Source organism: Notamacropus eugenii, chromosome 3, assembly GCF_028372415.1.
Source record: "Notamacropus eugenii isolate mMacEug1 chromosome 3, mMacEug1.pri_v2, whole genome shotgun sequence".
Classification (NCBI taxonomy): domain Eukaryota; kingdom Metazoa; phylum Chordata; class Mammalia; order Diprotodontia; family Macropodidae; genus Notamacropus; species Notamacropus eugenii.
In genome coordinates, this window is record NC_092874.1 from 485,594,203 (window position 1) to 485,618,020 (window position 23,818).

Below are 23,818 nucleotides of genomic sequence, written 5' to 3' on the forward strand. Positions count from 1 at the left end.
CTGCTGAGTCCTAGGTTCCACTTCTCTCCTCTAATCTACTCTTGGGAGGACATGGCCATGGCCATTAGCTAGAAGGTCCCCCCACTTCAGGCAGCATCCTGAGTTGGAATAATCTAACATGGGAAGGATAACCCTTTGGAGATGTGGGGCCACCGGCCGATCAAAAGAGTAATTAAAGACACTTTGGAGCAGGCTAGTGACGTCAAGATGACATAGAGGGGAGTGTTCCAAGTATAGTCCATGAGGCTTGCAGGTAACCCAGCATGAGGGCTTAGGCCTACTGACTACTTGCTAGGTACCCTCCAGCACGTGCTCAGCATCCCCCACCATGGTAGAAACTGCAACCCCCCCCATCAGAGACAAAAAGCCAGGACACATGGTAGGGGGAGCTGGGAAAAAACTACATTTGAGGACTCAAATCCATCTGAGCCATACTGAGCTCAAGGTGATGATGGAACATCCAGGTGGAGATGTCCCACAGACCCCTGAAAAAGATGAACGTGATGGGTTGGGAAACGGGTCTGGGCTGAGATGTCAATGTGAGACTCCCCCTTGCTGACATGACAGACTGTGGATGAGCTCCACCAGGGAGTATAAATGTACAGTCAGTCAGCATTCTTTGAGCACCTACTATGTGCTGGGGGTGAGAATACAAAGATAAGAGTGAAACAGTTTTTTGCTTCCTCAAAAACTGGTGGGAGAGACAACCTATATACATGTAAGAATGCCCATAATCCATACAAATGAATACAAAGTGGTCATGGGAGGGAGGGCACTAGCAGCCAGAAGGATCAGGAAAGAATGCATATAAAAAGTAGGATTTTAACTGAAATTTGAAGGAACAGAGAGATCCCAGGAAGCAAAGGTGAGAAGATGGAGACTGGATATGCAGAAGACAGAGGAAGCGGACAGCGTTCAACTGCACAACTGGCGAACTTGTTCCATATAATGAGGCTGGGGAAATGGGAAGGGAAGAGGTTATGGCAAGCTTTACAAACTGAAGAGAAAAGTTTCTATTTGATTCTGAAAGTAATAGGGAGACACAGGAGTTTGTTGAGCAGGGTAGTGACATGATCAGACATGCTATTGGAGAATCATTTTGGCAGCTGAGTAGAAGACAGATTGGAAAGGAGAGAGACTGGAGGCAGGAAGGTTGGTTAGAAGGAGGCTGCCAAAATGGAAGTGAAAGGTGATGAGGGTCTGAAAGAGGAGGCGACAATAACCCTCACCCCAGCCCACTCCGACCCACAAGGGAGGCCATAGTAGGAGCAGGATTGAGCTCCCTTAAAGCTCATGGCCTAGCAGTCAGCAGGCTCCCACGCTCCCCCAGGTGGCAAACCAACCTGAAATGACGACTTCTTTTATCTGACAATTGTCACATATGATGATGAAAGATTTCTCCACCGTTTCCAGGGAAGTCGGAAGAAACAACACCTGAAACGCAGAGAGCCTGTGTGACTGTCCATGATGTTGCCCCAACTTCCTGCCAAGAAAGTATTCCTAAAGAATCCTCCTCCTCGGATCTCAAGGCAAAATGCCTGCCACACTCAGAGAGAGAAATATAGAAGTCACTCACATATTGTAGCAGATCATGTTTGTGTATGTGTATGTGTTTGTGTATCATGTTCTGATTTGTTATACGATTTCTTTCATTTATCTTAGTCTGACTACATAGCATGACTATAGTGAAAATATAGTCAATAGGAAAGTATATGTAGAATCTATACAGAATTGTATGCAGTCGTGGGGAGGGAGGGGGGGAGTGGGGGGTAGGTGGGGGGGATAAAATCACAATTGTATGGCAGTGATTGTTAAACATTACAAAATAAAAAAAAAAAAAAAGAATCCTCCTCCTCTCCCCCCAGTCTCAGGAGGAATGCCCTGATGGCTGGGTTGTCACCTGGGGCAGATGGACCGCTCAAGGCCCAACTCCTGAGACAGAGCCACAAAACCTTCTCTCTACTTCCTGGAAAGAGGCTTGCCTGAAGGTATTGAGCCAATCGCCAGAGGTTTCCAAGGATTACTAAGAGGAGTCCTTACAGCAAGGCTCAAGGGCCCCAAGAATGCCCACTTGATGCCATCCTGAGAACTGGTCTCTCAGCAAGGCCCATAGGTAGAAGGCTGTCCTTGATCACAACACAACATCTGTGAAAGCCTTCTAATGCCATGGGACTTCTCTCTGTGAAGGTTCCCAAACCAAGGGCCCATCACCCCAGTCTAGCTCTCTCTGGCAGGGAGGGCAACCTCACACAGGACATGACTCACTTGCACAGGCTCGTTTCCCACCCAGGGGTAACAAGCAGGGGATTTCTCCTTCAGTGAACAGGCTCTTGAGCAGCCTTCCTTGGCTTTCTCCTCTGGGAGCTGGTAAGCTTAGAGTCAGCCCAGGGAGAGAAGGGGCTTCTTCTGCAGTGCGAGGGGTTCTCCACCTCTTGCTGTACCAAGCTCCATCCAGGTCCTCTGGCTCATTCCCCTCCTTAGGCTAACTGTTTAGCCCAACCATTAGGGTCACTGGGGTGCCTGGCTCACTCCTCTCTCTCAGATCAAAGGCAAGCACTATTCCAGTCCTCTAGGAACCTCAGGAGACTGACTTGCAACCCTGCCTGGGCCCCACATCTCTTCACTATGGCTTCAGGTAAAGCACTGCCCTCCCGGCAGTCCCAGAAAGCAGCCCCTAGCTCCAGTATCCTTGGCTAGGATCTGCTTCCTTCTCTATTCCCTCTTTACTCCAAAAGCTTTGTATAGTAGCCCGTTTACCCTGGTGCTGGCCTGATTCACCCTCGATGGATCCTCACTTCCTCTTTCACATTGACAATGTGACTAAGGAGCCCCTTAGTTTTCCCCCAGAAAAAACGCCCTCTTCTCCTTCCCAATTTCCTGATTCATCCTTAAGTGCTCAGGAAAGACATAATTGAAGATGTCATAATGGCATAATGGCCTAGAAGGGATTATGGGAATGGATCCCAATGGAGCAGGGAAAAGGCCTCCCATGAAGGACACTGCTCACACGGGGTAACCAGGGCTCTGACTGGTAAATGTTGGAGAACATAACGGCACAGGCACACACAGGTATAACTCTGGAACCAAAATCTGCCCAGGGTCAAAAATGGGGTTCAGAGAAACTACACCTAACAAAATGGTGCAGGGTCAGTCTGTAATCTCCAGATTCAAAGTGGATGTAGTGGAGGCCACAGCCTGCCCACAGGGCTTGTCTCTTGTCTCTTGTCTCTTCCTGTGACCTCTCTTTCTCACTGTCTTTCAGTCTCTCTCTGCCACTGTCTCTCCATTTTCCCTTCTGATGTGCCTTTATTAAGTGCCATATAGTGCCAGGTGCTGGACAGAGACAGAAACAAGAGGGAGGTACCTGGTCCCTGCCACTAGGAGCAGACTCTTTACTAGAAATACAATACCACAGATAAGAAAGTATAAAGCATATATAAAAGCTTTGGGGGGGAGGGGTACCAACAATGCTAAGCAGGAAGGTAGGTCTTGGGTGGGAAGGACACAGCACCACCAGATTCCAAAACAAACTAGCAGAACAAAGAAGAAGGTAGAAAGGGGAAGGGAACAAGTCTAATTGTGGGGATGGTCTGTGCAAAGATTTGGGGCTGGAACACAAGACATACAGAAGGGCCCAAGGCTGAAGCCTCATCTTCCTGTGTCCTAGAAGTGAGCTCCTACTGAGGCTCTTGGTTGCCTACAAGCAGATCAAACAAATATCAACCCTTGTCCCTGCCCCTGTAAGTACCAAGAATCTGAAAAGAACAGAGCAGTTGCCCCCCTGACCTGGTGAAGAAGGGATGACTCCCTCACCTGACCTAGTGAAGAAGGGATGAACCCCACCATCTGACCTGGTGAAGAAGGGATGACTCCCTCACCTGACCTGGTGAAGAAGGGATGACCCCCACCTGACCTGGTGAAGAAGGGATGACCCCCAATTCTGGGGCATAGGAAATAGCCCTGGTATGAAGTGTTTGTCCCAGTCCAACGGAGAAGGCCCTGGGCACCTCTTTAGCACATTTAGCTCTTTCTTGGGAGATGTCCTTTCCCTCCTAAACCAGAGGAATATCGCAGCACTTTTCTCACCATCACGCTGGGACACAGCTAGTGTGATTCTCATTTTGCAGATCAGGAAACTGAGGTTCTCCAAGGTCACTGGCCTTCCCAAGGTCACTTAGCCAGTAAGTATCTGAGGCTGCCTTGGGCAGGGGAAGGGCTGCATCAGTGTTTTCTGAATGGAGCCAAGTCCTTGGTTCTCAAGTACAAATGTCACTGTACTCAGAAACTGAACTAAGGTGACTCTCAGAACTCTAAGACAGACATGAGCCAACACAGTGGCTCCCTGAACCCCAAGCCCCAAGTGGGGACCCCTGGAGCCTAAAAGAGGAAACACTACACCCCGGAGGAGGAAGTCTGCTGGAAAAGGAACTGAAGACCCAGTAGAGGTGTGATGACCAAGGCTGAGTTGAGTTTCTGGAGGGTGGATCCCTGAGGATGCTGAAGGAAAGCTGATCACAGCGTGCCCCCCAAATCATTCCTCTGAGCCAGACACTGAGTCCTGAGCTGGGGAAGCCATTCTTTGTGACTCATGGAAAGCTAGAGCTGGGAAAATCTCAAAATGGGAAAGCTGAGGCAGTCCCTTCACTCACATACCTTTCCCATTTGCTATCAGGGACTTCATTTGATTTGAACCACTAACAGCTCTTGGGAAAGGGAGGAGAGGTGCAGGGTAAGAAGTGTGTGTGTGTGTGTGTGTGTGTGTGTGTGTGTGTGTGTGTGTGTGTGAAGATGATGTCTGTCACTGTGTGGAGATGCCTGGAGAGAACTCACCAAATGCCTTGGTGACAGCCTGCCTCTCGACTGAACTGAAATCCCTAGGCACAAAGAGATCCATTCAAGTCTAGCCAAGCTTGGACTGCAAATCCTAGCCTTTCTTCTCTCACCCCAGGCCAATTCCTCTGGGGGCAGAGCTGGGAGAGATGACAAGCTCTGTTCACAAACTCTTCTTTGGGAGGGAACCTCAGATGGAGAAGGTGGAGAAGTCAAGGCTAGAGGCAAAGGGAGGGACTCTCAAGATATTTAGATAGAGGAGAAAACAAAATGGTGGCCAAGGATAAGCTCCGACGGGATGAGCGCAATCAGTGAATACTGATAATGTTTAATATAAAATTTTAGAATAATCTCTTTGTTCTCTCTGAAGCAAACTCAGAGGGTGCCTCTTCCTATGTCAACAAAGCCAGCCAAGGCTGACTCTACATTCTTTAAGAGACCTTTAACCTAAGACACTATCTTGAATAATGGGACATTTTCTATATCTTAATATTTGTAGACATATACTATGTTATGGCATGTTAATGGTAAAGAAAATATAGACATCTTAGGTCGTAATTTCTACTGAACTTTGTTTACCCTTTCCTATGTCAGTTATCTGTTTAGGGCAGGAAGCCTGCCACTCACTAGTGGTGGGATTTCCTTATCACCGAGACATATGTTTATCCAGCCTGGAATCCCAAGGCCTGACCAACATTGCTTTGTTAATTGTCCTGTCTTACTGAATTTACGATTTGCTCAATTAGGAGAGTTCCTTTCTCACGGCAAAATGTATATAAGCCAGAAGATTTCTGCACTGGGTAGCCAGAACATTTCTGGCTCCATAATGCATTATGTAACTGTTTTCTTTATGGGGAATTGATCAATTAATTAATTAAATCATAAAATGTATGCATTAGCCTGTTGCCTTTCTTTCAAAGTTTCAAGGTCAACAATACGCATTTATTAAGTAGCTACGATGTGCTGGGGATACACAGAGAGCCAAAAGCCAGTCCCTGCCCTCCCGGAGCTTCCTGTCCACAACCAGACCCATCCAAGGCAGAGGCAGAACAAAGAAGAAGGCACTGGAATGGGGAAACGAGGACACCCCAAATGAGGAGGGAGATGGAGTGGTCAGGAAAGGCTTCCTGAGGCAAGGAAGAATTCCCCAACAGTAGTCCACAACAGGAATACATCTGGCACAAATAACAAGAATTAACCAGATGACATTTCCCCCACAGGAATCATTCAAAGTCTTGATTCCTTGATGGGATTTCTTTGTGCAGTAGATGACTGTGAACCTCCATGGTAGAAAGGAATGACCAGCAGGTCTCCAGGGCTTGGGTGAAACAAACACCAGCCAATGGTGCAGAGTGGCCCAACTCCCTACCTCCAATACCAGCGCCTGTCCTGGAATGAGCTCAAAGACAGCAGGCAGGATTCCAAAGGGTGCCTGCTCCACAAAGCCGACAGTAGCAACAGCCTGCAGGAAAGGAGATCATAGGAGGCCCTGGAACAAGAAGAGGTGAGTCCTCCTCCTCCTCTCCCCCACCCCATTGTATTACTTGAATGCCCCCATTTTTTGGGACACCAATGTAAGCTAAAGGCTTCATAAGCACAATCAGAGCTGTCTGAGGCCCTGCCCAGACCGAGCCCCATGCCCCAGGATGCTGCTAGAGTGAGCCCTCCCATCAAAACCAGGAGGTAGCCAGGATCAGACCAAGCCCTGAACCTCAGCACAGCACTGGAGCAAGTCCTCACCCCAAAACCAGGACCAGACGAAGCCCCAGGACAGCGTTGGAGCAAACCCTCACCCTAAAACCAGGAAGTGGCTAGGATAAGAACATGTGCTCCAGGACGGTATTGGAGCAAGCCCTCACCCTGAAATCAGGACCAGGCAAAGCCCCAGGACAGCACTGGAGTGAGCCCTCACCCTGAAACTTGGAGGTGGCCAGGATGACTTGGGCATGATGCAGAACCTGCCCGTGCTCAGCCCGATATTCTTACAGATGTATCCAGTCATCTTGATTCCCCCAACAAGACAGTAACCACAGTCTAAGGCTGGAGCCACTGAAACAATCACAAAAACAAGAGAGAGCATCAAGGTAAGTCATGACTGCCCATGACTTAGTAATCAGCACACATTTCCAAGGTGCCTTCCTCACTCAGTGTGACTGGAGAGTTGTGAGTCTAGCCCAGCAACAGCCCTCAGGAAGAAAGGGGATCTCAAGAGTATGGCTGGTTAGTTAAAGGAAAGGTTGCAGAAGCCAGGGCAAGAACTGCCTGGCAAGAGTTTGTACCTAAGACTCATCTAAGCACACATTTGATTCAGATCCATGAAACAACAAAACTAGGTTGTAATCACCAGTATTTGGGGAACTGTCCTATCAGCCACCTTCAGACAATCTCCAAGGCTAGGAGGTATTAATAAGTACCAGGCACGTGGAGTACCTGAAGCGGTTGTTTCCTTATGTCCATAATGAATGAGAAATGAGAACTCCAAAGTCCTGACTAATATAGTGTGAACTTGGTCTACACTGAATTAAAAGATGCCAAAGGGGCTGGTGCCTATGGGAACCAGTCCTCAGACCAACATTCCAAAGGGGACTTCATGTTCAGAAGAGAGGTCAGCTCCAGAGTCCAGGCACATCTACGGCACAATTCGGGTTAACTCCACAGGGAGGCATCTCCTTTGTCAAGCAGGGCCTAACCCCAGTTTATACTTCTAAAAGAGTCTATTTTGGTAATAAAAATATAGATTGTAACTCGATTCAAATCTCCAGATAATGACCAGTGGGTTTTTTAATTATTATTTTAATTAGAGAGCTGGTGGGCAATGGGGGTGATCTCTTTTCAGAGTCAAGTATTCAGAGCTGACAAAATTACAAAGACGTCAGAGCGCTCTAACCTACGTTTATTAATAAGCTTTGACAATGCAAGGTACCAACAGCAAAAAAACTGAAAATGAAAAAAGAATGGTGATTGCTATGGTGGAAGCTGATCTACTGCCCTCAAGAAGTCACAGCAAGAAATGGAGGGAGCCACTTGATGTTTCATGAGGGAGAAAATGGGAGGTGATTCTTAATTATCCCCGATGAACTTCTTTCACTTGTGGATTCCTTGTAATGAATTCTGAATCCTGGCTGAGGGAGAATGGCAAGCTGGTGAAACTGCTTCAAGTAAAACAATTGGGAAGGTATTCACCCTACAGCCAAACCAAGAGCTGGAGGGAGAGAAAGCAAATAGAGATACTTTTTAGATTGTGCTGCTGGCCTCCATTAATGCATATAATTTTGAGTTTATTCTGAATTACACAAACAGCAGAAAAAAATGAAGGCGGCTAGGATCTCAGCAGCATTAACAACAAAGATGGACCAGGGAACAGATACGTCCATTTGGCTTGGAGAGGAATGTTGCTGCTATCTTGGAGAGAAATTCCCAATTTTTACATAGGCTTTCTTATTAAATACATTCTGCTGGTCCATTTTGTCTTTCTATCACAGCGACTTCACCCCCACCCCCACAGAAAAACAATTAAGCACAAAGATCACCCATGATTGGATCTGATGACATCAGCCTTGTTCTGTTCCCCTCCACATTTCTTCCATGGAGATGTGTGTGTTTATTTACATAGATTACATATAGATTACATACACACACATATATATAGTCTACACACAAATATGTGAGTGCAATATTTAAACATACATGTATTTATAGAGTCTCTTGGTCCTGCTTGTTTTGCTCTGCATCAGTTCATACAAGTCTTCCCAGGTTTCTCTGAATCCCTCATGTTCGCCATTTCTTACCGCACAGCCTTATCTGATGGCATTCCTGTACACTGTCCAGCCGCTCCGTTGTGTCGCCCAACAACCACCCACCAGAGGCCATCTGGCCTAAGGTACAGCCTGCTGGGCTCAGAATCAGGAAGAATCAAGCTCAAGTCCAGCTGTGGGGCCAGCTGTGGGGCCCAGCTGTGGGGCCCAGCGCAGAACACTTCCCTGGTGGCTGGATGCCCTCTCCCTCTCTACACCTCAGACAATACCCTAGGACTTAGCAAGCACCACAGATGTAGAGCTGGAAGGGAAGCAGCTCCTCATTTTTCAGATGTGGAAACAAGGCCCTGGGCAGAGCTGGGATTAGAATCCAGGGCCCAGGGCATGGGCTGCTGGCTGTACCTGTCTGTAGCTTGTCTGTCCATGCCCTGCTTTGCCAGAGAGAGTTCTCATTCTGGGCACCCTCCAACCTACCCAGTAGCTTGCTTCCCCAGTATCCCACACTTGCTGGAATCCATACTAACGTGTTAATATTGGAGGTGGTCTCCTGGCTTGTAAGGGGATCAGAAGTGTCTGGGTCGCCTGCGTCTCCACTAAAATATAATCATCAAAATCTCCAAGGCTGTCAGGAGCAAAACGCACTGTGTATTGGCAGTTCATCCCAGGGGCCACCAGTCCTCCTTTTCCCGGGAACTTTCCTGTCAGACAAAGACAAGCTTTTGAATTTCCAGTCCCCATACAAGGAGCTCATGGGGATCAGGGCTTTGTGATTCTGGAGAGGCACCAGGCGGCGGCTCCATGTATTCCTGAGAACAAATCGCCCTCAAAGAAGTGGCTTCTGCCCCCAGGACACCTGGGATAGTCACAGGGTTGCTTGTCCAGGCATCCCCTGCCTGGGGGGAGATGGAAGGGGGCATCAGTGAAGCCAACACTGCCCAAGGGGAAGGGAAAAGGAACACGTATTGATGTGTGCTAAGGGCTTTTCTAGTATGATTGTACCCAGAATAATAACGGGCTGCTGTTATGTTCTAGCTGAGGAAACTGAGGCAGACAGCAATCGCTACTCCATTCTCACTCACCAAGAAGGAGTGTTCCTCCCCAGGAAAGCCTCCTTCTCCTCAGAGCACCAACATGTGTCTGGCTGGCCAGCTGCTAACACGTTGAGAGGCAGGTTTTTAACCCTGAAACCTCGGCACTGCTGTCAAAAGGCTCTCACTGTTCTGAGCCAGGCTCAGGGCTGATGTGCACTGCAGTAGGGTGGGCACCATAGCTGTGCTTCAAGGACATTACAAGGGGGGAAAGATGCCTGGGGCAGGCCACCAGGTGTGGTCAAGGAGGGCAAAGACCCCCTCAGCAGCCAAAGAGCAAAACTTCCCTGTGACAACAACCTTCTGACCTTCGGGGTCTGAAGTAGGAGACCCCAACTTTACCCCAGAGTGAGCTGGCTTAGAGAAGCCCCATCATTGTGGGAGCGCTGATATCGATGGCCTCTGTCACTAGGGAGCACAGGGTGTTTGCCCACTAGCAAGGAACAGGAGCTGGGATTAAACTGCCACAAGCCAGATTCACACTCACCTAAGCCCAGGGAAAAGTACTGTGTGGACGGAGGGAGGACTCTTAGGTGGCGACTGGTGGATGTCATATTTTGCAGCTCCAGCACAATCTGGGTTTATTGTTTAAAGAACAAGGTAGAAAACGAAGGTTAGGCTGAATTGGAACCCAACCCTTACTATTTACAGCCTTAGGCCAAATTCGCTGATTCTTCCTTTCCCCTATCTCGGGCCTGAGTCAAGCAGCCTTGCGCTTCCTGCTAGTCCCCAGTTCCTGCCACGTGGAGTTGAGGTCATTACCTGGATCTGTGACATAAAGCAGAAACACTTTCCCTGCAGTGAATGTCCTGTGACATGGGCCTTCTGGGGCAAGGGCCATAAGCCCATCTCTGGCCCTGGATTCCTTCTCTCTTCTCCTAAATATGGTTTTCTTCTGGACTCTTTCCCCAACCCCCTCCTCTATGCTCTCTCCTTTGGCCATCTCGCCCACCTGCAAGGCTTCCTCGGGGTCTCCCTGAGGAGGACCCTGACAAAGTTCTGTTCCCCACATTCAAAGCCCATCCCCTCTTAGATCTTGAGTCTTCATCCCTATTCCCTTTTCCAGCAGTTCTGCCTCACTATCTGCTGCTCATCCACGTCTCACAAGAAGAAATGGAATCTGCTTGGTAGGTGATGTCTGAGAGCTCATCACATCACTCTTCAGTGACTGCCATCACCTTCCAAGCCCCTCACTGTCTTTCGGAGTCACTGCCTTCAACAGTCTTCGATCCATCCCTGCCCTCATCAACCTTTGCTGACCATCCACACAGACCTTACCTCTGTCACCCAAGTCACTTCACCGGAGTCTTCATTTTCCCAACCCAGACAATCTCCAAGACAATCTCCTTATGGAAGCCTTCCATGATTCCCTCCCACCATTACAGACTCAAAGCACTTTCTAAACACTTAGCACACACCCCTGGGTATGTTGGCTCTTTGTGGACATGTCTTTCCCCAACCAGACCATAGAACCCTCAAGGAGGGCCTATTTTTCACCCATCTTTGTAGCTCTCCCTCCTGACACCCCATACAGAGGGCCTATTTCTCACCCATCTTTGTAGCTCTACCTCCTGACACCCCGTACAGAGGGCCTATTTCTCACCCATCTTTGTAGCTCTCCCTCCTGACACCCTGTACTTTGTACATTCCCAGTCAACATGTAGTGAATGAATGAGCGAAGGAATCACTAAATGTCCTGAATGACACATTGCAGAGTTATAATCTACAAATGTACATAAATTCTTCAGGAACCTCATTATGTGTTTGGTTGCCATCAAGTTCTTCTGTGGTTAAATTCTTTTACTCTTCACTACATAAAATGAAGTCCCCTGCTCTTTGTCCTCTACCTGTTTCCAGGTTCCCAAGCAAATCCTGATTCTGGTCTTCTGGGATCAAGGAACAAGCCTGTATTCCCGCCCCCTTGCCCCACGCCCTCCTGTTCTGATGTACATCTATCTGAGCTCTCTTCTGTTCAAAACTGAAGAGTCCATCAAGAGACTTTCCCCACCCCCAGCTATCCCTTCCTGGGTCTCTCTGACCTGTAGAGGACTCTAGGCATAGCAGCACTGTGGTTTAGGACAAGGGAAGAAGGTTGTCTCTGGAGTTTCCAAACTCATTCCTGAGAATCCTAAGCCTTTTGTTGATCGTTGCCATCAAAGGCATTTTTCAAAGTCTGAGTGTGTATGGCTTCACCCTACTTGTGACTAACCGTCAGAACAGCATGGCTTTGTGTGGTCTGGGCCACAGGCTGTGAGTGGTAATGGTTAAGAAGGAGTCAGTAAGGAAGTAAGATTTCTACCTCATAAACTGGTCCAACTACATAATCAGTAAAAAAACCCACTGCTGGCTTAGCTAGGAACACCGGCGTATCATCAAAATTTCTGGAAGGAAACGGGAAAAACAAAAGGCCTGTTAGACACATACAAACACACATGCATGTGTGCTCACGTAGGCATAACGGAATTTACCCCACAGTTGCTGCTCATGCCTCAGGGCAGCCAAGGCCAGCACTGCTCAGCTCCAGGCGTAGCTTAGCCACTGCTCTCCCCTCCCACCCAGGGAGAGCATTAATCTGTATCTGCTGGTTTGTCTCATACACCTGGTACACAGTAGGGGCCAAATCAGTGCTTGCTGACTGTTGACTAATTGGGAGAAACGGAGTCATTGGGAGATCGGCAGAAAAACCTGCATCCTGCTTGTTTCCTGGTAACTGTTGGCTTGAGGGAGGAATGAAGGAGCAGGCATTGGGAGGATCCCAGCAATCACTGAGAATACAAGGAAGCAAACAGGGAGCTCGCTTCTCTACCTGGGACCCAGTGTTGACCTACACCAGATGGGTGCTGGAGCCCCCCACCCTTCTCTCTGTGCAGTTCCCATAGGCGCCTGCCCACAGCCCACCAAAGCAGAGGAAGGACACTCTATGAAACAAGGGAAACCGTTAAGCCTTTATTGTTCTCGGGGTTCACTTCTTTTGGACACAAACCTCTCACTGAACTCAACACTCCGTTCGTCTCCCATGGCTCCTGTTTTCTGCGGAGGAAAGATGAGGGATCTGCCTCCATTCATAGTGTTAGGTGGGAAGAAACGTGGGTTCTTGAGGAAATTATGCTGGTTCTCAAATTTGGTAAGGCGCTGTCGATCCTGGACCCTCTGGGCCGTGTTCAGATGACTCATCCACATCTTATTCTTTGGAAAGTGGAATTTCTGGGAAACAAGCAAAAGCCCCTACTTCAAACCTCTCCCAACATCTTCCCGGAGCAATCTAGACAGCACACAGGAAACAAGAAAGCAGATGCAGCACTTCCTAGCTCTGCCCCTCCCCCAAAGGCATCCCCCTCCTTCTCCCCTTTCTTCTGCCTCGCTCCACCACCATCCCACCCCATAGACAGACATGGGGCTTGGGTTCTGGCGCCTACCTTGACCACCTTGGGGGGTGTCACTTCCGGCGTTGAGCACTTTGTCAGGGTAGACAAGGACACCTGAGAAGGGATGGCTGGCAGCTTCTTCTTACTGACCATCTCTGTGACTTTCTGAACATCCTCGGTGCCTGCAATGTGCTGTCTGTAGCTGAAGGTCAGCTTGGAGTACTCTGACTCATTCTCTCCTGTGGCTCAAAGAAACCATGGTTATCATCAAGGAAAAGGAACAGAAGGGATTACCCTTCTGGCCAACACCAAGGCCAAGGCTACTTTCTCTCTCCCAAATGCTCTGCCGCAAGTTGGTTCAGATGAAGCAGTCCCCTCTAGTGATTCTCTGTGAATTCAGAATGGGGCCTGCTGGGGGGTTTTCTCCATTACACAGGATGAAGTCCTGGGTTTAGGAAACCTTGGGTGGCCAAAGACTTCATAGGGAAGAAACCAAATTCCCAGTCTCATTTTCTGCATCAACGCAATGATAGTGCATGACCTCCCTTCAGGACGCTGGGAAAGAGACCCCCAGGGGACCCACCTCGAGGGCCAGGGTGGAATGCTGTTGACAAGATCAGGAAAGACCTTTGGGGAAACTGTTCTTTGAGACTGTGCTCATTATCATCCCAAATGGCTCTCCATGCCCCCCAGATGTTGCTGTCTCCTTGAGACAAACGTGAGAATTACAGAAAACAAGGGATATGTAAAATAGATACCCTCTAGGCTAACAGTCTTTAAAGACAATAAGACTGGCCAAATCACTGGGACTGGAGATGAGCAGAATGTCATGTAGGCATGCAGTTTCTGTCTATAAATACCTTGACTCTCAGATCAATAAATGGAACTGGTCTATCTTTTCCCACCTCCCATGTCTCTTTTCTTCAACCACTTCACCAAGCCAAGCCGTGTAGGCACGCAGGCCGTCCGCTACAACTGAACAATAAGGGTTTCCTCTAGGAACAAACCACATTGGAATTCACAGCCAAGGGGCTACTTTTGAGTTACTGAATCAAAGTCGTCCACTGTTCTGAGTAGTAAACATAACTTTAGGAAAGACTGAACTACGTGAGCGTGACCTCTCTTTGCTCCTTTAGAGAAGGGGAAGCTATGAGAACAGAATCCTACATCAACAGGAGCCTTTTTGATCTTGTAGCTAGCTGTGCTGAAAATTCCCCCTTTGGGCTCTTGACTCTAAGGGTCGGCCCTCTGGGAGGCAGCAGCAGTGGGGGGTGAGGAGAGGGTGGGAAATGCAGATGATGCCAGAACAAGACACAAAAGTAGAATTGTCTGATTAAAAACACGCAGTTAAGTGGGCAAAGAGGGAAAAGCGCACCGGGCAGAGGCCGAAGCTACCCTGTGGCAGAGCTTGGCATGTCATCATCTCTAAGCAAGAGAGGGATCCAGAACCTTGCTCACTGCCTGCGGGGCCCCATGCCAAGATGCTCACATACAAGGAGAGCCATGAAGGCCGGGTGATTGTGACTCTCTTTTCCTTCTCCCCTCACCCCCATCACGCCTCCAACAAAAGACCAGGACAAGCCATGCTCAGTGGTGTTAATGAGAAGAGAGATGCTAGACCTGCTCTCTCTTCAGAGGAAGGGCCCTGATGCCTATAGTCAATGGCTTTGTCTTGCCATCCTTTCAGATGAGACTGAGATTTAGGGCCATCTCGGAGTAAAAGGGGTGCCTGCTTCAGGGACAAAGCCCTCCCTGGAGGGTCCCATTGGGCCTGGGGTAAGAATACGCTTCAGGTAGGTTCCCTAAGTGGGTACCCGTTGGCTGCTGGCCCTCAACATGGGGCCCTTCAGGTGGGGTCCCAAGCCTGATGAGCCCATCCTTGACCTTGAGAGCCAGAGCTTCCACAGCATACTACAGGGTATTATGGCTTAAAGGCAACAGGTTCCTGTCTTGGCTGCTGGTTGTCAGGGGGTCGCTTCCCTCCCTATCTGAGGCAGGGCAGGGCTCCAAAGACCCTTGGGATTCCTTCCTATCCTGTGACAGGCAGGCCTGCAGCCTGAACACCTCATTTGTGTGAGCCAAAGTGTGGCTGGCCACATTCCCCCCAAACACCTCTCAGTGACAAGACAGCAAAAATGGACAAACACAAAAACTTAAGACAAACCAGGTAAAGTACACATGGGGGATTATGGGCCCTTCCCACCACCCAGTCCTTGTCCCTTCTGGATGCTCCATGGCGGTGAAGGGGCTGATTTGGGCTGCTGGTAAGGAGCTAGAAGTTGTCTGTGGGGGGCCAGCTGAGCAAAGAGAGACAGGGGGTCTGGGGGGAATGAAGAACGGGTGGGGCGTGGAAGCATACTCAGGGAAGCAGAAGGACAAAGATGAGGACTCACAAGAGAGGACCAAGAAAGAGAGGAGAGAAGTTGGTGAGGAAGTAGGGGGCAGTGGGGGTGCAGAGAAGGGAAACCAATGAAGTGGACCTTGTGACCCCCCCTCAGGGTGAAGGTCAGAGGACTCTTTGGCAAGGCCCAGGGAAGAAAACTCAATGACTCCAAGGAGAGTGCCAACACCAAGTGAAATGGGGACCTAACTGACATGAACGCCATCAACCGCCACTGACATGGACAAACTGGGCCTGCTTCAACACCCAGACATCACTGACTCCAGATCCAAACCTTCCCCCAAGCCAGCCCCAAAGTCCGCCCTGGCTCCTGGCTCTGGAGTGCCTTGCTGGGCTGACCCAGCTGTAGCCCACAGGCTACGAGTATGTCCTTTTCTAAGCACTCCCTGTGTGGAGTTCTCATTGCCCTGGCCTCATCTAAGGCAAAGCACTCAATGATCAGCAGGGAGGGTCAATACATAATGGGCCTTGGGAAGGAAATGTGCTTTCTGAAAGAGGGGTTAAGGAGGGATCTGAGCCAGGAAGGGATTGGACAGAGGGATCCAAGACAGAGAAAGAGCTCTCATGAGTATCTTGAAAATCCTCACCACCACAGGATCAAGGATGAACCAGGAACAGCCAACTTAGCAACTGTTCTGAATGAATGGCCTGGCCTGGTTCTCCAGGGGCCATGAGACCCAGGGGGACTCCACCTTGCTTTGTCCTGTGGTGATCACCCTGCCTAGCGTTCGTACCTCAAGAGGGGAACCTCGCCTGGGACAAATGCCATGCGGAAGGATGTGCCTGGGGCTGCTGGGCCAAGTGGGGACCCCAAGTCACTACGAGATAGCAGCACAACCTGACTCCTCTCCAAGCTCAAGCTAGATCACAGATGCAGGCTGGAATTCAGCAAGAAGACTCCTTAGAGGTGAGAGAAATGTTACCTTTAGGTGCTCGGGAAAAAGATAAAGGGTCACAGATGTAATCCTCAGGACAAATCAAGTTGTTTCTCCTCAGCAGCTCGTTATCCACACACCACCTGAAGGTTGACTTCACTGGATGAAAGGAACAAACAATGGTCACGATGAAGCCGACGCCAGAACTTGGCCTCATGTTTCCCGGCCCAGCAGAGGTTGCACTGATGAGTGGTGGAATCGGTAAGAACTTTCAGATTCTTGCCAAGAGTTCTTACACCAAGAGCCTGCCCTATTGTCCCTAGCCATGGCCCCCCACCACTCTCCTCTGACCAGGCTCCATGCCTCAGCTCTCTTTTACAAGTCTCCTTCATCTTGGGGCCTTCCTTCTCGAAACACCCCCAATGTCCCTGCCTGCCCTGTCCATAGCTACTGATCTGCACCTTGACTGGCAGCTCCTTAGGTCCTTCCTTTGTACCCCTAGAGCTTACATACTAATCAACTGTCGCATTAGTCCTATGGGGGGAGGGGAGGAGGGAGGCAGAGGCAGGAACAGCAGACAACTACCCTTCCCTCTACAGATTTCCAGTCTACCTGAGGAACAATTCTCGCCATGAAAAACGAAGAACCGGACAATCCAGACCTACACTGTGTGACACTGACAAGATACTCGGTTGGAGAGGAGGGCGGGAAGACTCCGGGAGGGTTGGGGGTTGGTAGGGCGACAAGAAAGACTCTGGAGAGGCGGTGGTCTTGAGCCAGGCCTTGTGAAATACTTAGGCTTGGTCAGGAAGGACAGCACATTGGGCACAGACCTGGATACAAAAACTGGGCATGACACTGGGCAGGAGCAGAGACTCTTTACAATGCCAGTGAGAAGAAAGGGGACAGCTGTGGAGGGCAAACAAATCAGGCCAAGGAATCTGGCCTTGAAACACTAGTAGACAAAACACTAGTAACTACAAAGAAAAGCCAGCCAGCTCCCCTGCGGTTCCATCAGGCTCCTCCCTAGCATCATCCCTGCTGCCCCAGGCCAGTGGGCAGCACCACACTCCTGAACCACAGTAACGGCTGCTCAAGCCCCTTCAGCTTTCTCCCTACTCCAGCTTCTCCCCAACATTAATCATTCCCTAACAGGAATCGAGAGCATACCAGTCCCCTCCTCACAAACCTCCCATGACTCTGTGCTGCCTACACACTCCAATGAGGATCCTCAGAAGACCCTCGGACATTTATGTAGCACTACTCTGTGCCAGGCCCTTTGGGAAGCACTTCATAATTACCATCTCATTTGATCCTCACAACAACCCTGGGAAACAGGTGGTATTATCATCATCCCCATTTCACAGATGAGGAAACTGAGGCAAACAGGTAAAGTAACTTGCCCAGGGTCACACAGCTAGCAAGCATCTGAAGCTGGATTTGAACTCAGGTCTTTCTGACTCCAAGCCCAGGATTCTATCCCTTGTGTCACCATTAAAGTCACCTGGACAAGTATAATATGGGGGACACAGGGGGTTTAAATGGACAACACAAGTCAACAATGTGGTTGCAGAAAAAAACTGGATGTGAGACAATGACAGTGACAGGGGGATTGGGCCCCAGAGGAGGACGGCTCTTGCTGTCCCCTGCCCTGCCCAGTCACATCATAGCTGAGTGGTTCAGACACCATGTTTTAAGAAGGATATTGATGAGCTAGGCTGTGTCCAGAGAAGGCTGACCGAGGCGGTGAGAGTGCTTGTGGCCATGACCCTGTGCAGCCCCATGACATGAGTTGGGGAGAACAGATGGGGATGTGTGCTGGAGGTCTTCAAAGGCCTCCCATGTAGAAAAGGGTTAAGGCCTGTACTGTTTGGACCAGAGTCACAAAACCATCCATTTCTACTTGATCTCAGAGAAAACTCCTGAACAGCAAGAGCTATCCTATGCAAAAGTAGATGGGGCTGTCCATGGAGGGCAGAGGCCTGCCTGGGCCCCTTCTGAGCCTGGGCTTAGGCACCTCCAAGGAGGCCCTGGGAAGGACAGAGGAGCCTTTGAATTCTGCATATGTCCTGCCATGGTTCCAGCTTAGCAGTTTGCACAAAAGCAGGCACATAATCCATACCTGGAGGTAACTGGATGGTCTTAAATCCCTGGGCCTTGATGTTGTTAAGGATCCTTTCTTCCTCTGCCATGGCCCGAGCTCGGGCCTGAATAATATGCCTCTCAACCACATCTGTGTCTGCCAACTTCTGGGTATACTCATCTCGAAGCTGGCACAAGAAGAAGGAAAAGAACATAGCCACAGTGATGCTGACCTCGCTCTGCCCCCTTCACCCAGGCCCTGTCTTCCCCAGAAAAGTGGAAGTGCCTGCCCAAGAGGCCTAGGCATGGCCTCAGGAGGCTGTCTCACCTAGTCCCACATGTCCCTGGAAACAGGTCTGCTCCAGCAGCGGAGAAAAGCCTCCATCTGCTGTCTGCTGAGGAGTTAGTGCCACAGGGGGACAGCCTACTCTGCTCCAGGATAGCACCACAATGCATTGGCTACCTGCCCCCATCTGTGCTAGCTTTGCCCTCCAGGGCCAAGAAGAACGTTCTGTCTCCGGGGTGCTCCACTGCCCCCAAAGTGACTTAGAAAACCACAAATCAGTACCAGCTGTGTGTTCCTCCATCTTTCGTTATTTTCTGGTTTTCTCAATGCCACTGAATCAAGGCTGGCAACACGCTGGCCCTGACCAATGCCATACCCAAGGCCAACCACCCTTCCCCTTGGTGCTCAAAGGGCAGGATAAGGTTCCCCCAGCAGCCTTCCTTCTCTTGTACCTGGGAGCTTGATTTTCAAACTCAGGTTTGCACCATAACTGGCACCATCTCTCACATTTTGTCCCATTAGGCTTGGCACAACATTCTAGGCAGCCTGTGGGCTCTGGACGTGTCTCCTTGCTTAACAAACAGGCCAATGTTAAACAGGATAATACAAAAGGAGAGTTCCAGAGGCTGGGAGGAGAGGCCAAGGCCAAAAAAATTAAATATATTGCATAAAGGTAAACAGAAAGTCCTGCCCTGGAATTAAAACCTCATGTACACAAGTATATCAGATGGGAGTCATGGCTAGAGAGCAACTGGTATGAAAAAATCATTGGGATCCCAGTGGACCACAAGCCCATCTAAAAGGCTAAGATGATCTCTGATTGCCTTAATGCAAGCAGAGATTGCAGAGGCTGATCATGAAAAGTCCCTTCAGGAGATCCATGAAGAAATGAATACAATAATCACAGGATATTTAAAGATTTAATTTAACATAAATGTGAAATCTGAAAACCCAAAGGATACCTCCAAGTGATAACTGGTAGTAAGTGGGTAGTTCAGATGTAAATCTAAACGAAAGAAATAGAGGCTGGGCCCTCCTGGCAGGAGGAAAGGCAAAAAAATCCAAATAGAAAGAGAAACATGACAAAATCAAATGAGAAAAGAGCCAGCTGGTTTGTGGGATACCAAACACGATACACTGCTGAGGACCCTGAAAATCGGTCCCACAGCCCTGTGGGTGGCCTTGGCACCGAGGTGCTGACTAAAGGAGATGTTCACACACATTCACGCTCTGAAAAACAACCGAGAAGCCTGGTCTAGGGACAGAGAACCAGACTTAAAGTCCAAAGCCTTGGGTGTGAATCCTGACTCCAACAAGGACCAGTCTCCTCTCCTCTTAATGGTGCATTGCTTCTCTGGTACCATCCTGTCTCCCCTGTGCTTAAGACAGGCCCATAGGAGAATGAACTCGGTAGTAAAAAGAACTAGAAGCTCTAGATCCTAGTCTGACACGTGCAAGAGGAGGGGTTATCACCACCCTCCTCTCCAACAAACAAGATGCTCTGAGTCCTGGCAGACTGAGTAGCTGGCACAATTCTGTTGTTACAGAATCCACCAGTCCAAGGTATAAAAGTGCTGCTGTGGCCAGGGAATCCCTGAGGCCTCCAGTGTCTTTCCCATCCCAGGTTTTCTCTTGTCTTGGGCCTGAGCCAGAAATTCTCTGGCCACAGTGTGACTGGTTCTTAGGCAGAAGGGCTGCACTCTGTTCCAGAACCAGTCCTGGGTGCCCCCAGGCCTAGAAGGCTCTCCTGATGGGGTGCTTGGGTGCCTGTGCTTGGACCCCAATTCTAAAATCACATTTCTCTCTAAAAATCATATTTCTCTCTCGCCTCAGATAATCCCAGGCAGTTTCTCCCCAGCCCAAGGACACAGCCTGTCCCAGCAAAAGCTATTATCTCCCTTTCTGCTACAGTAGCAAGCTGCCCCTATAGAATTTGTTAGTTTGAATCACTTGTGTCTCAGCTGAATGGGCTGTGCACTGGGTAACAATGACATTTACTACTCACTGACCAATATTATGTATCCTAGAGTAAGATACAAGTATCTTCCCTTATGTGAATCAGGTCTAAAAAGACATTGATGAGAGCAGTCGGTATTCCTCAGTCAGCCCTGACAGTTGACTCAGTTCAGGCCCTAAAAGACACCTCCATGTAGCCCCGCTTTAGGGTATTTCCCGATGAACTCTGGGTAAAATACTTGTGCAGTAGATACTAAAAATGCATGTTCCTTTAAGAACTAACCATTCCCTAATCCCTGCCCTGAATCACCTGGTAGCCTGCTTGCCACAGGTCTTACTATATAGAACCTTACTTGTACCCCACTAACATGGCATGTTCCCTAAGAACTCTTGTCTGCTGAAAAGCTTAATAAATGGTAACCACCTTGACCTCGAGAATGCTTGGGTCCTCTGATTCTTTTCCAGACAGTCTTGGGGCCCCCCCTTCCTAAATCCTAGCCACCCCAGGAAGCCTCCCCCAGCCTTGCTTTGGGTCTGTGTGTTTGCGTGTTCTCCCCTTCAGAGCAGGGAAGGTCTTTTGCCTCTTTTGGGGTGCACAGAGGTCATGATGACCAGCTTTCCACTGCCTGGCAAGTCCTAAAGCCAATCTACGAAAGGAGCCTGGGGGGGGGGCGAGGGCTTCACCTTCTGCAGCTCAGTCACAAACGACTCGTGTCGGGGGTTCTCCCCGCCCCGGGATTTGATGAGGTTCGCCCCGATGTCTTCTCCGATCACGTCCAGAGTGTACAGGTTCCTGAAGAGGTTTGTCAGCACGTGGGAGATGTCCTGGGGGGGGGTGGAGGGAGCTCAGGAGGCCGCCCCCCTTCCCGTGTGCCTAACCTCCTTCTGCCCACTGGGGGGCCCCCACCTCCAGGGGGCCCCCCTCCCTGCGCCCCCCCACCTCCAGGGGCCGCCTCCCTGCTCCCACCCACGTCTGGACCCCCCACCTCTAGGCCCCCCCCAACGAGGACGCGGCCCCTCCCCACTATGGCCCGCGCTGAGCGGAGGGGGGCCCGGCGCCCCACCTGGCTCTGCAGGGAGGTGGGCCGCAGCCTGAGCAGGGGGGGCTCGGGCGGCTCTGGGGATTCCTCGGAGCCCCTGTCGCCCCGGAGCTCGGGCTCGGGCTCGGGCTCGGCCTCGGCCTGGGGCAACCGCTCCGGCCTTGCCTCTCCGGGTGGCCCCAGGGGCTCCAGGCCGGCCTGAGCCATCTGGGACCCCAGGGACGCGGAGCTCACGGTCTCCATGGCGACCACCGACGCGCCCCGCCCCTGCCTAAAGTCCGCTCCGCCCAGCTCCTTCCCTCCGCCCTCTCGGCCCGCTCCCCGCCCACTTCCGGCCTCTCCGGCCCTCCCTCAGCCCGCGCCCCGCCCCGCTTCCGGTCCCGCCTTTTCCTCTCCGCCTCCTCGGACCAAGCTTCCGGCCCAGCCCCTCCCCTCAGCCGGTTCACGGCTCCGCCTTCGCCACGCCTCCTCCCACAACCAGTCCTGCTTCCGCTCCCCCACCCCCACCCCAGCCTGGCTTCCGGCCCCGCCTTCTTTCCGTTTTCCGCCTCTTCCCCTTGCCCCTCCCCGCCTTTCTGAGCACGTGGCTCCGGGGACTCTCTGCTGCGGGCTGCCCACCAGAGGGCGCCACGGTCCGAGGGGAGCTGCGGCAGCCGCAGAGCTTGGAAAAATGTCTTTATGGGCCGCGAGGGGGCGCCAGAGTCCACAGAGCGCTGGGCCTGGAGCCGGGAAGGCCCGAGTTCAGATCCAGCCTCGGACCCTCCTACGTGGGGTCCTGAGGTCTACGCAGTAGGAGCCGCATACATGCGCTTCAGGAGGGAGGCCTTCCTGGGCCTCCGCGGTCCGCCAGCATCGATTAGCCGCCTACTGTATGCCCGGCCCTAGGATTGCGAGGAGCGCCCGCTCTAAGGGGCAGCCCTGCCCCCCATCCTCCGGGAGGCACCGAGAGGCGGCCCCGGCCCCGGGCACGGGCGGACCGACGGACGCTGCCTGGACAGCGCCCCGGGTGGGCACCGCCCTCTCTGTGCAAGCTGCTCGTCAGCCCAGCGGACTCCGGATGGCGCGGGGTCGTGGGGAAGGCCTGGGAAGGGAAAGTGCTCGGCCTCGGGAGATGGGCGCCTCGGGGCCCGGAGGCACGTGCCTGCCGGGGGACCTCGGGGCTCGCCAGGCCGGGCGGGAGCCTTGCCGGCGGGCACGTGTGTGCGCACGTGCGTGTGGGACTCCGGCGCCGGGCGGGGGCGGGGCTGGGGGCGGGGCCCGGAGGCGGGGGGGCGGGGGCGGGGTTGGGGGCGGGGCCCGGAGCGGGGGCGGGGGGGGGGGCAGCCTTGCCAGGAGAGCAGGGAGGCCGCCCCTGGCAGAGGGTGCCAAGGCTGTCTTGTGCGGGGAGGCCCCGTGGGCTGGCCCTTCCTCCCGTGGCCTCTCCGGGGGTCTCTGGGAGGGTGGGGAGGGGTTCCCTGGGGCCCCCAGCAGAGGGGCCTGCCCGCAGCCTCCTGCCCAGCCCTGACCCTAGCCATATTTAGAAGCTCTCGGCTTGGCTTGGCCGAGGCAGTGCTGATGGTAGTCATTTGCTTAACCACAAACCATACGTGCCTACTGCCTTGGGCATCAGAAGATTGCCTGCCCCTGCCTGCCCCTTCCTCCCAACCCCCCAGACTCCAGAGGATCAGAGACCCAGATCTGAGAGGGAGATGGCCTTGGCCAGCCCAATGGTTCTATAGAGAAGATGAGGTGTGAACCCTGGACCCCCGATCCTCTCCACAGCACCCAGCACTGGCTGCTGTTCAAAATCCAGTTAAGAGAACAAGGTTATTTATGGAGTCCCTTCTCTGGGCCCAGCCTGTGCTGGGGTGCCCTCTGAGGAGAGAGGGGTTCCTGAGGACAGCGGCGATGCCCCGCCCTGAACAAGGTAGCCTTCCCTTGTCAGAGTGACGGCTGAGGACTGGCAGCCCCCCCCCCCTTTGGTCACCAGCCACACTGGGACCAAACCAGACCCAGCATGAAAGCAGGGCAAAGAGTCTGCTTAGAAAAGTGATAAGGCCAGCCTCTGCTCCCTGGTCGAGGACACACAGTGGGCAGAATGCCAGGCCTGAAGTCAGATCCTGCCTCAGACACTTGATCTCTCTGTGACTAGGACAAGTCT

At 51.5% G+C, this 23,818-nt stretch overlaps 1 protein-coding gene across 9 annotated transcripts in view; it reads right to left on the minus strand.

The window, feature by feature from the left end:
• The window catches only part of DLEC1 (DLEC1 cilia and flagella associated protein), an 89,847-nt gene extending 66,972 nt beyond the window's left edge, over positions 1-22,875 (minus strand). For 7 of the 9 annotated variants that reach the window (XR_011964848.1, XM_072599155.1, XM_072599157.1 and 4 more), the window contains exons 1-12: positions 21,703-22,006; positions 21,323-21,463; positions 18,437-18,584; positions 16,363-16,473; positions 13,090-13,277; positions 12,657-12,877; positions 11,973-12,054; positions 10,161-10,248; positions 9,110-9,283; positions 6,743-6,879; positions 6,200-6,292; positions 1,344-1,434 (exon numbers count right to left, since the gene is read on the minus strand). Coding sequence is in view for 8 of the 9 variants with exons in the window: in XM_072599155.1 (XP_072455256.1) it covers positions 1,344-1,434; positions 6,200-6,292; positions 6,743-6,879; positions 9,110-9,283; positions 10,161-10,248; positions 11,973-12,054; positions 12,657-12,877; positions 13,090-13,277; positions 16,363-16,473; positions 18,437-18,584; positions 21,323-21,463; positions 21,703-21,921 (1,693 nt within the window). In the remaining variant the exon portion in view is untranslated. Of the gene's footprint in view, positions 1-1,343; positions 1,435-6,199; positions 6,293-6,742; positions 6,880-9,109; positions 9,284-10,160; positions 10,249-11,972; positions 12,055-12,656; positions 12,936-13,089; positions 13,278-16,362; positions 16,474-18,436; positions 18,585-21,322; positions 21,464-21,702; positions 22,007-22,296 lie in introns of those variants that run through there. The other 2 variants (XM_072599160.1, XM_072599161.1) reach the window with 2 other exon arrangements.
• Between the last annotated feature and the right edge of the window lie 943 nt (positions 22,876-23,818).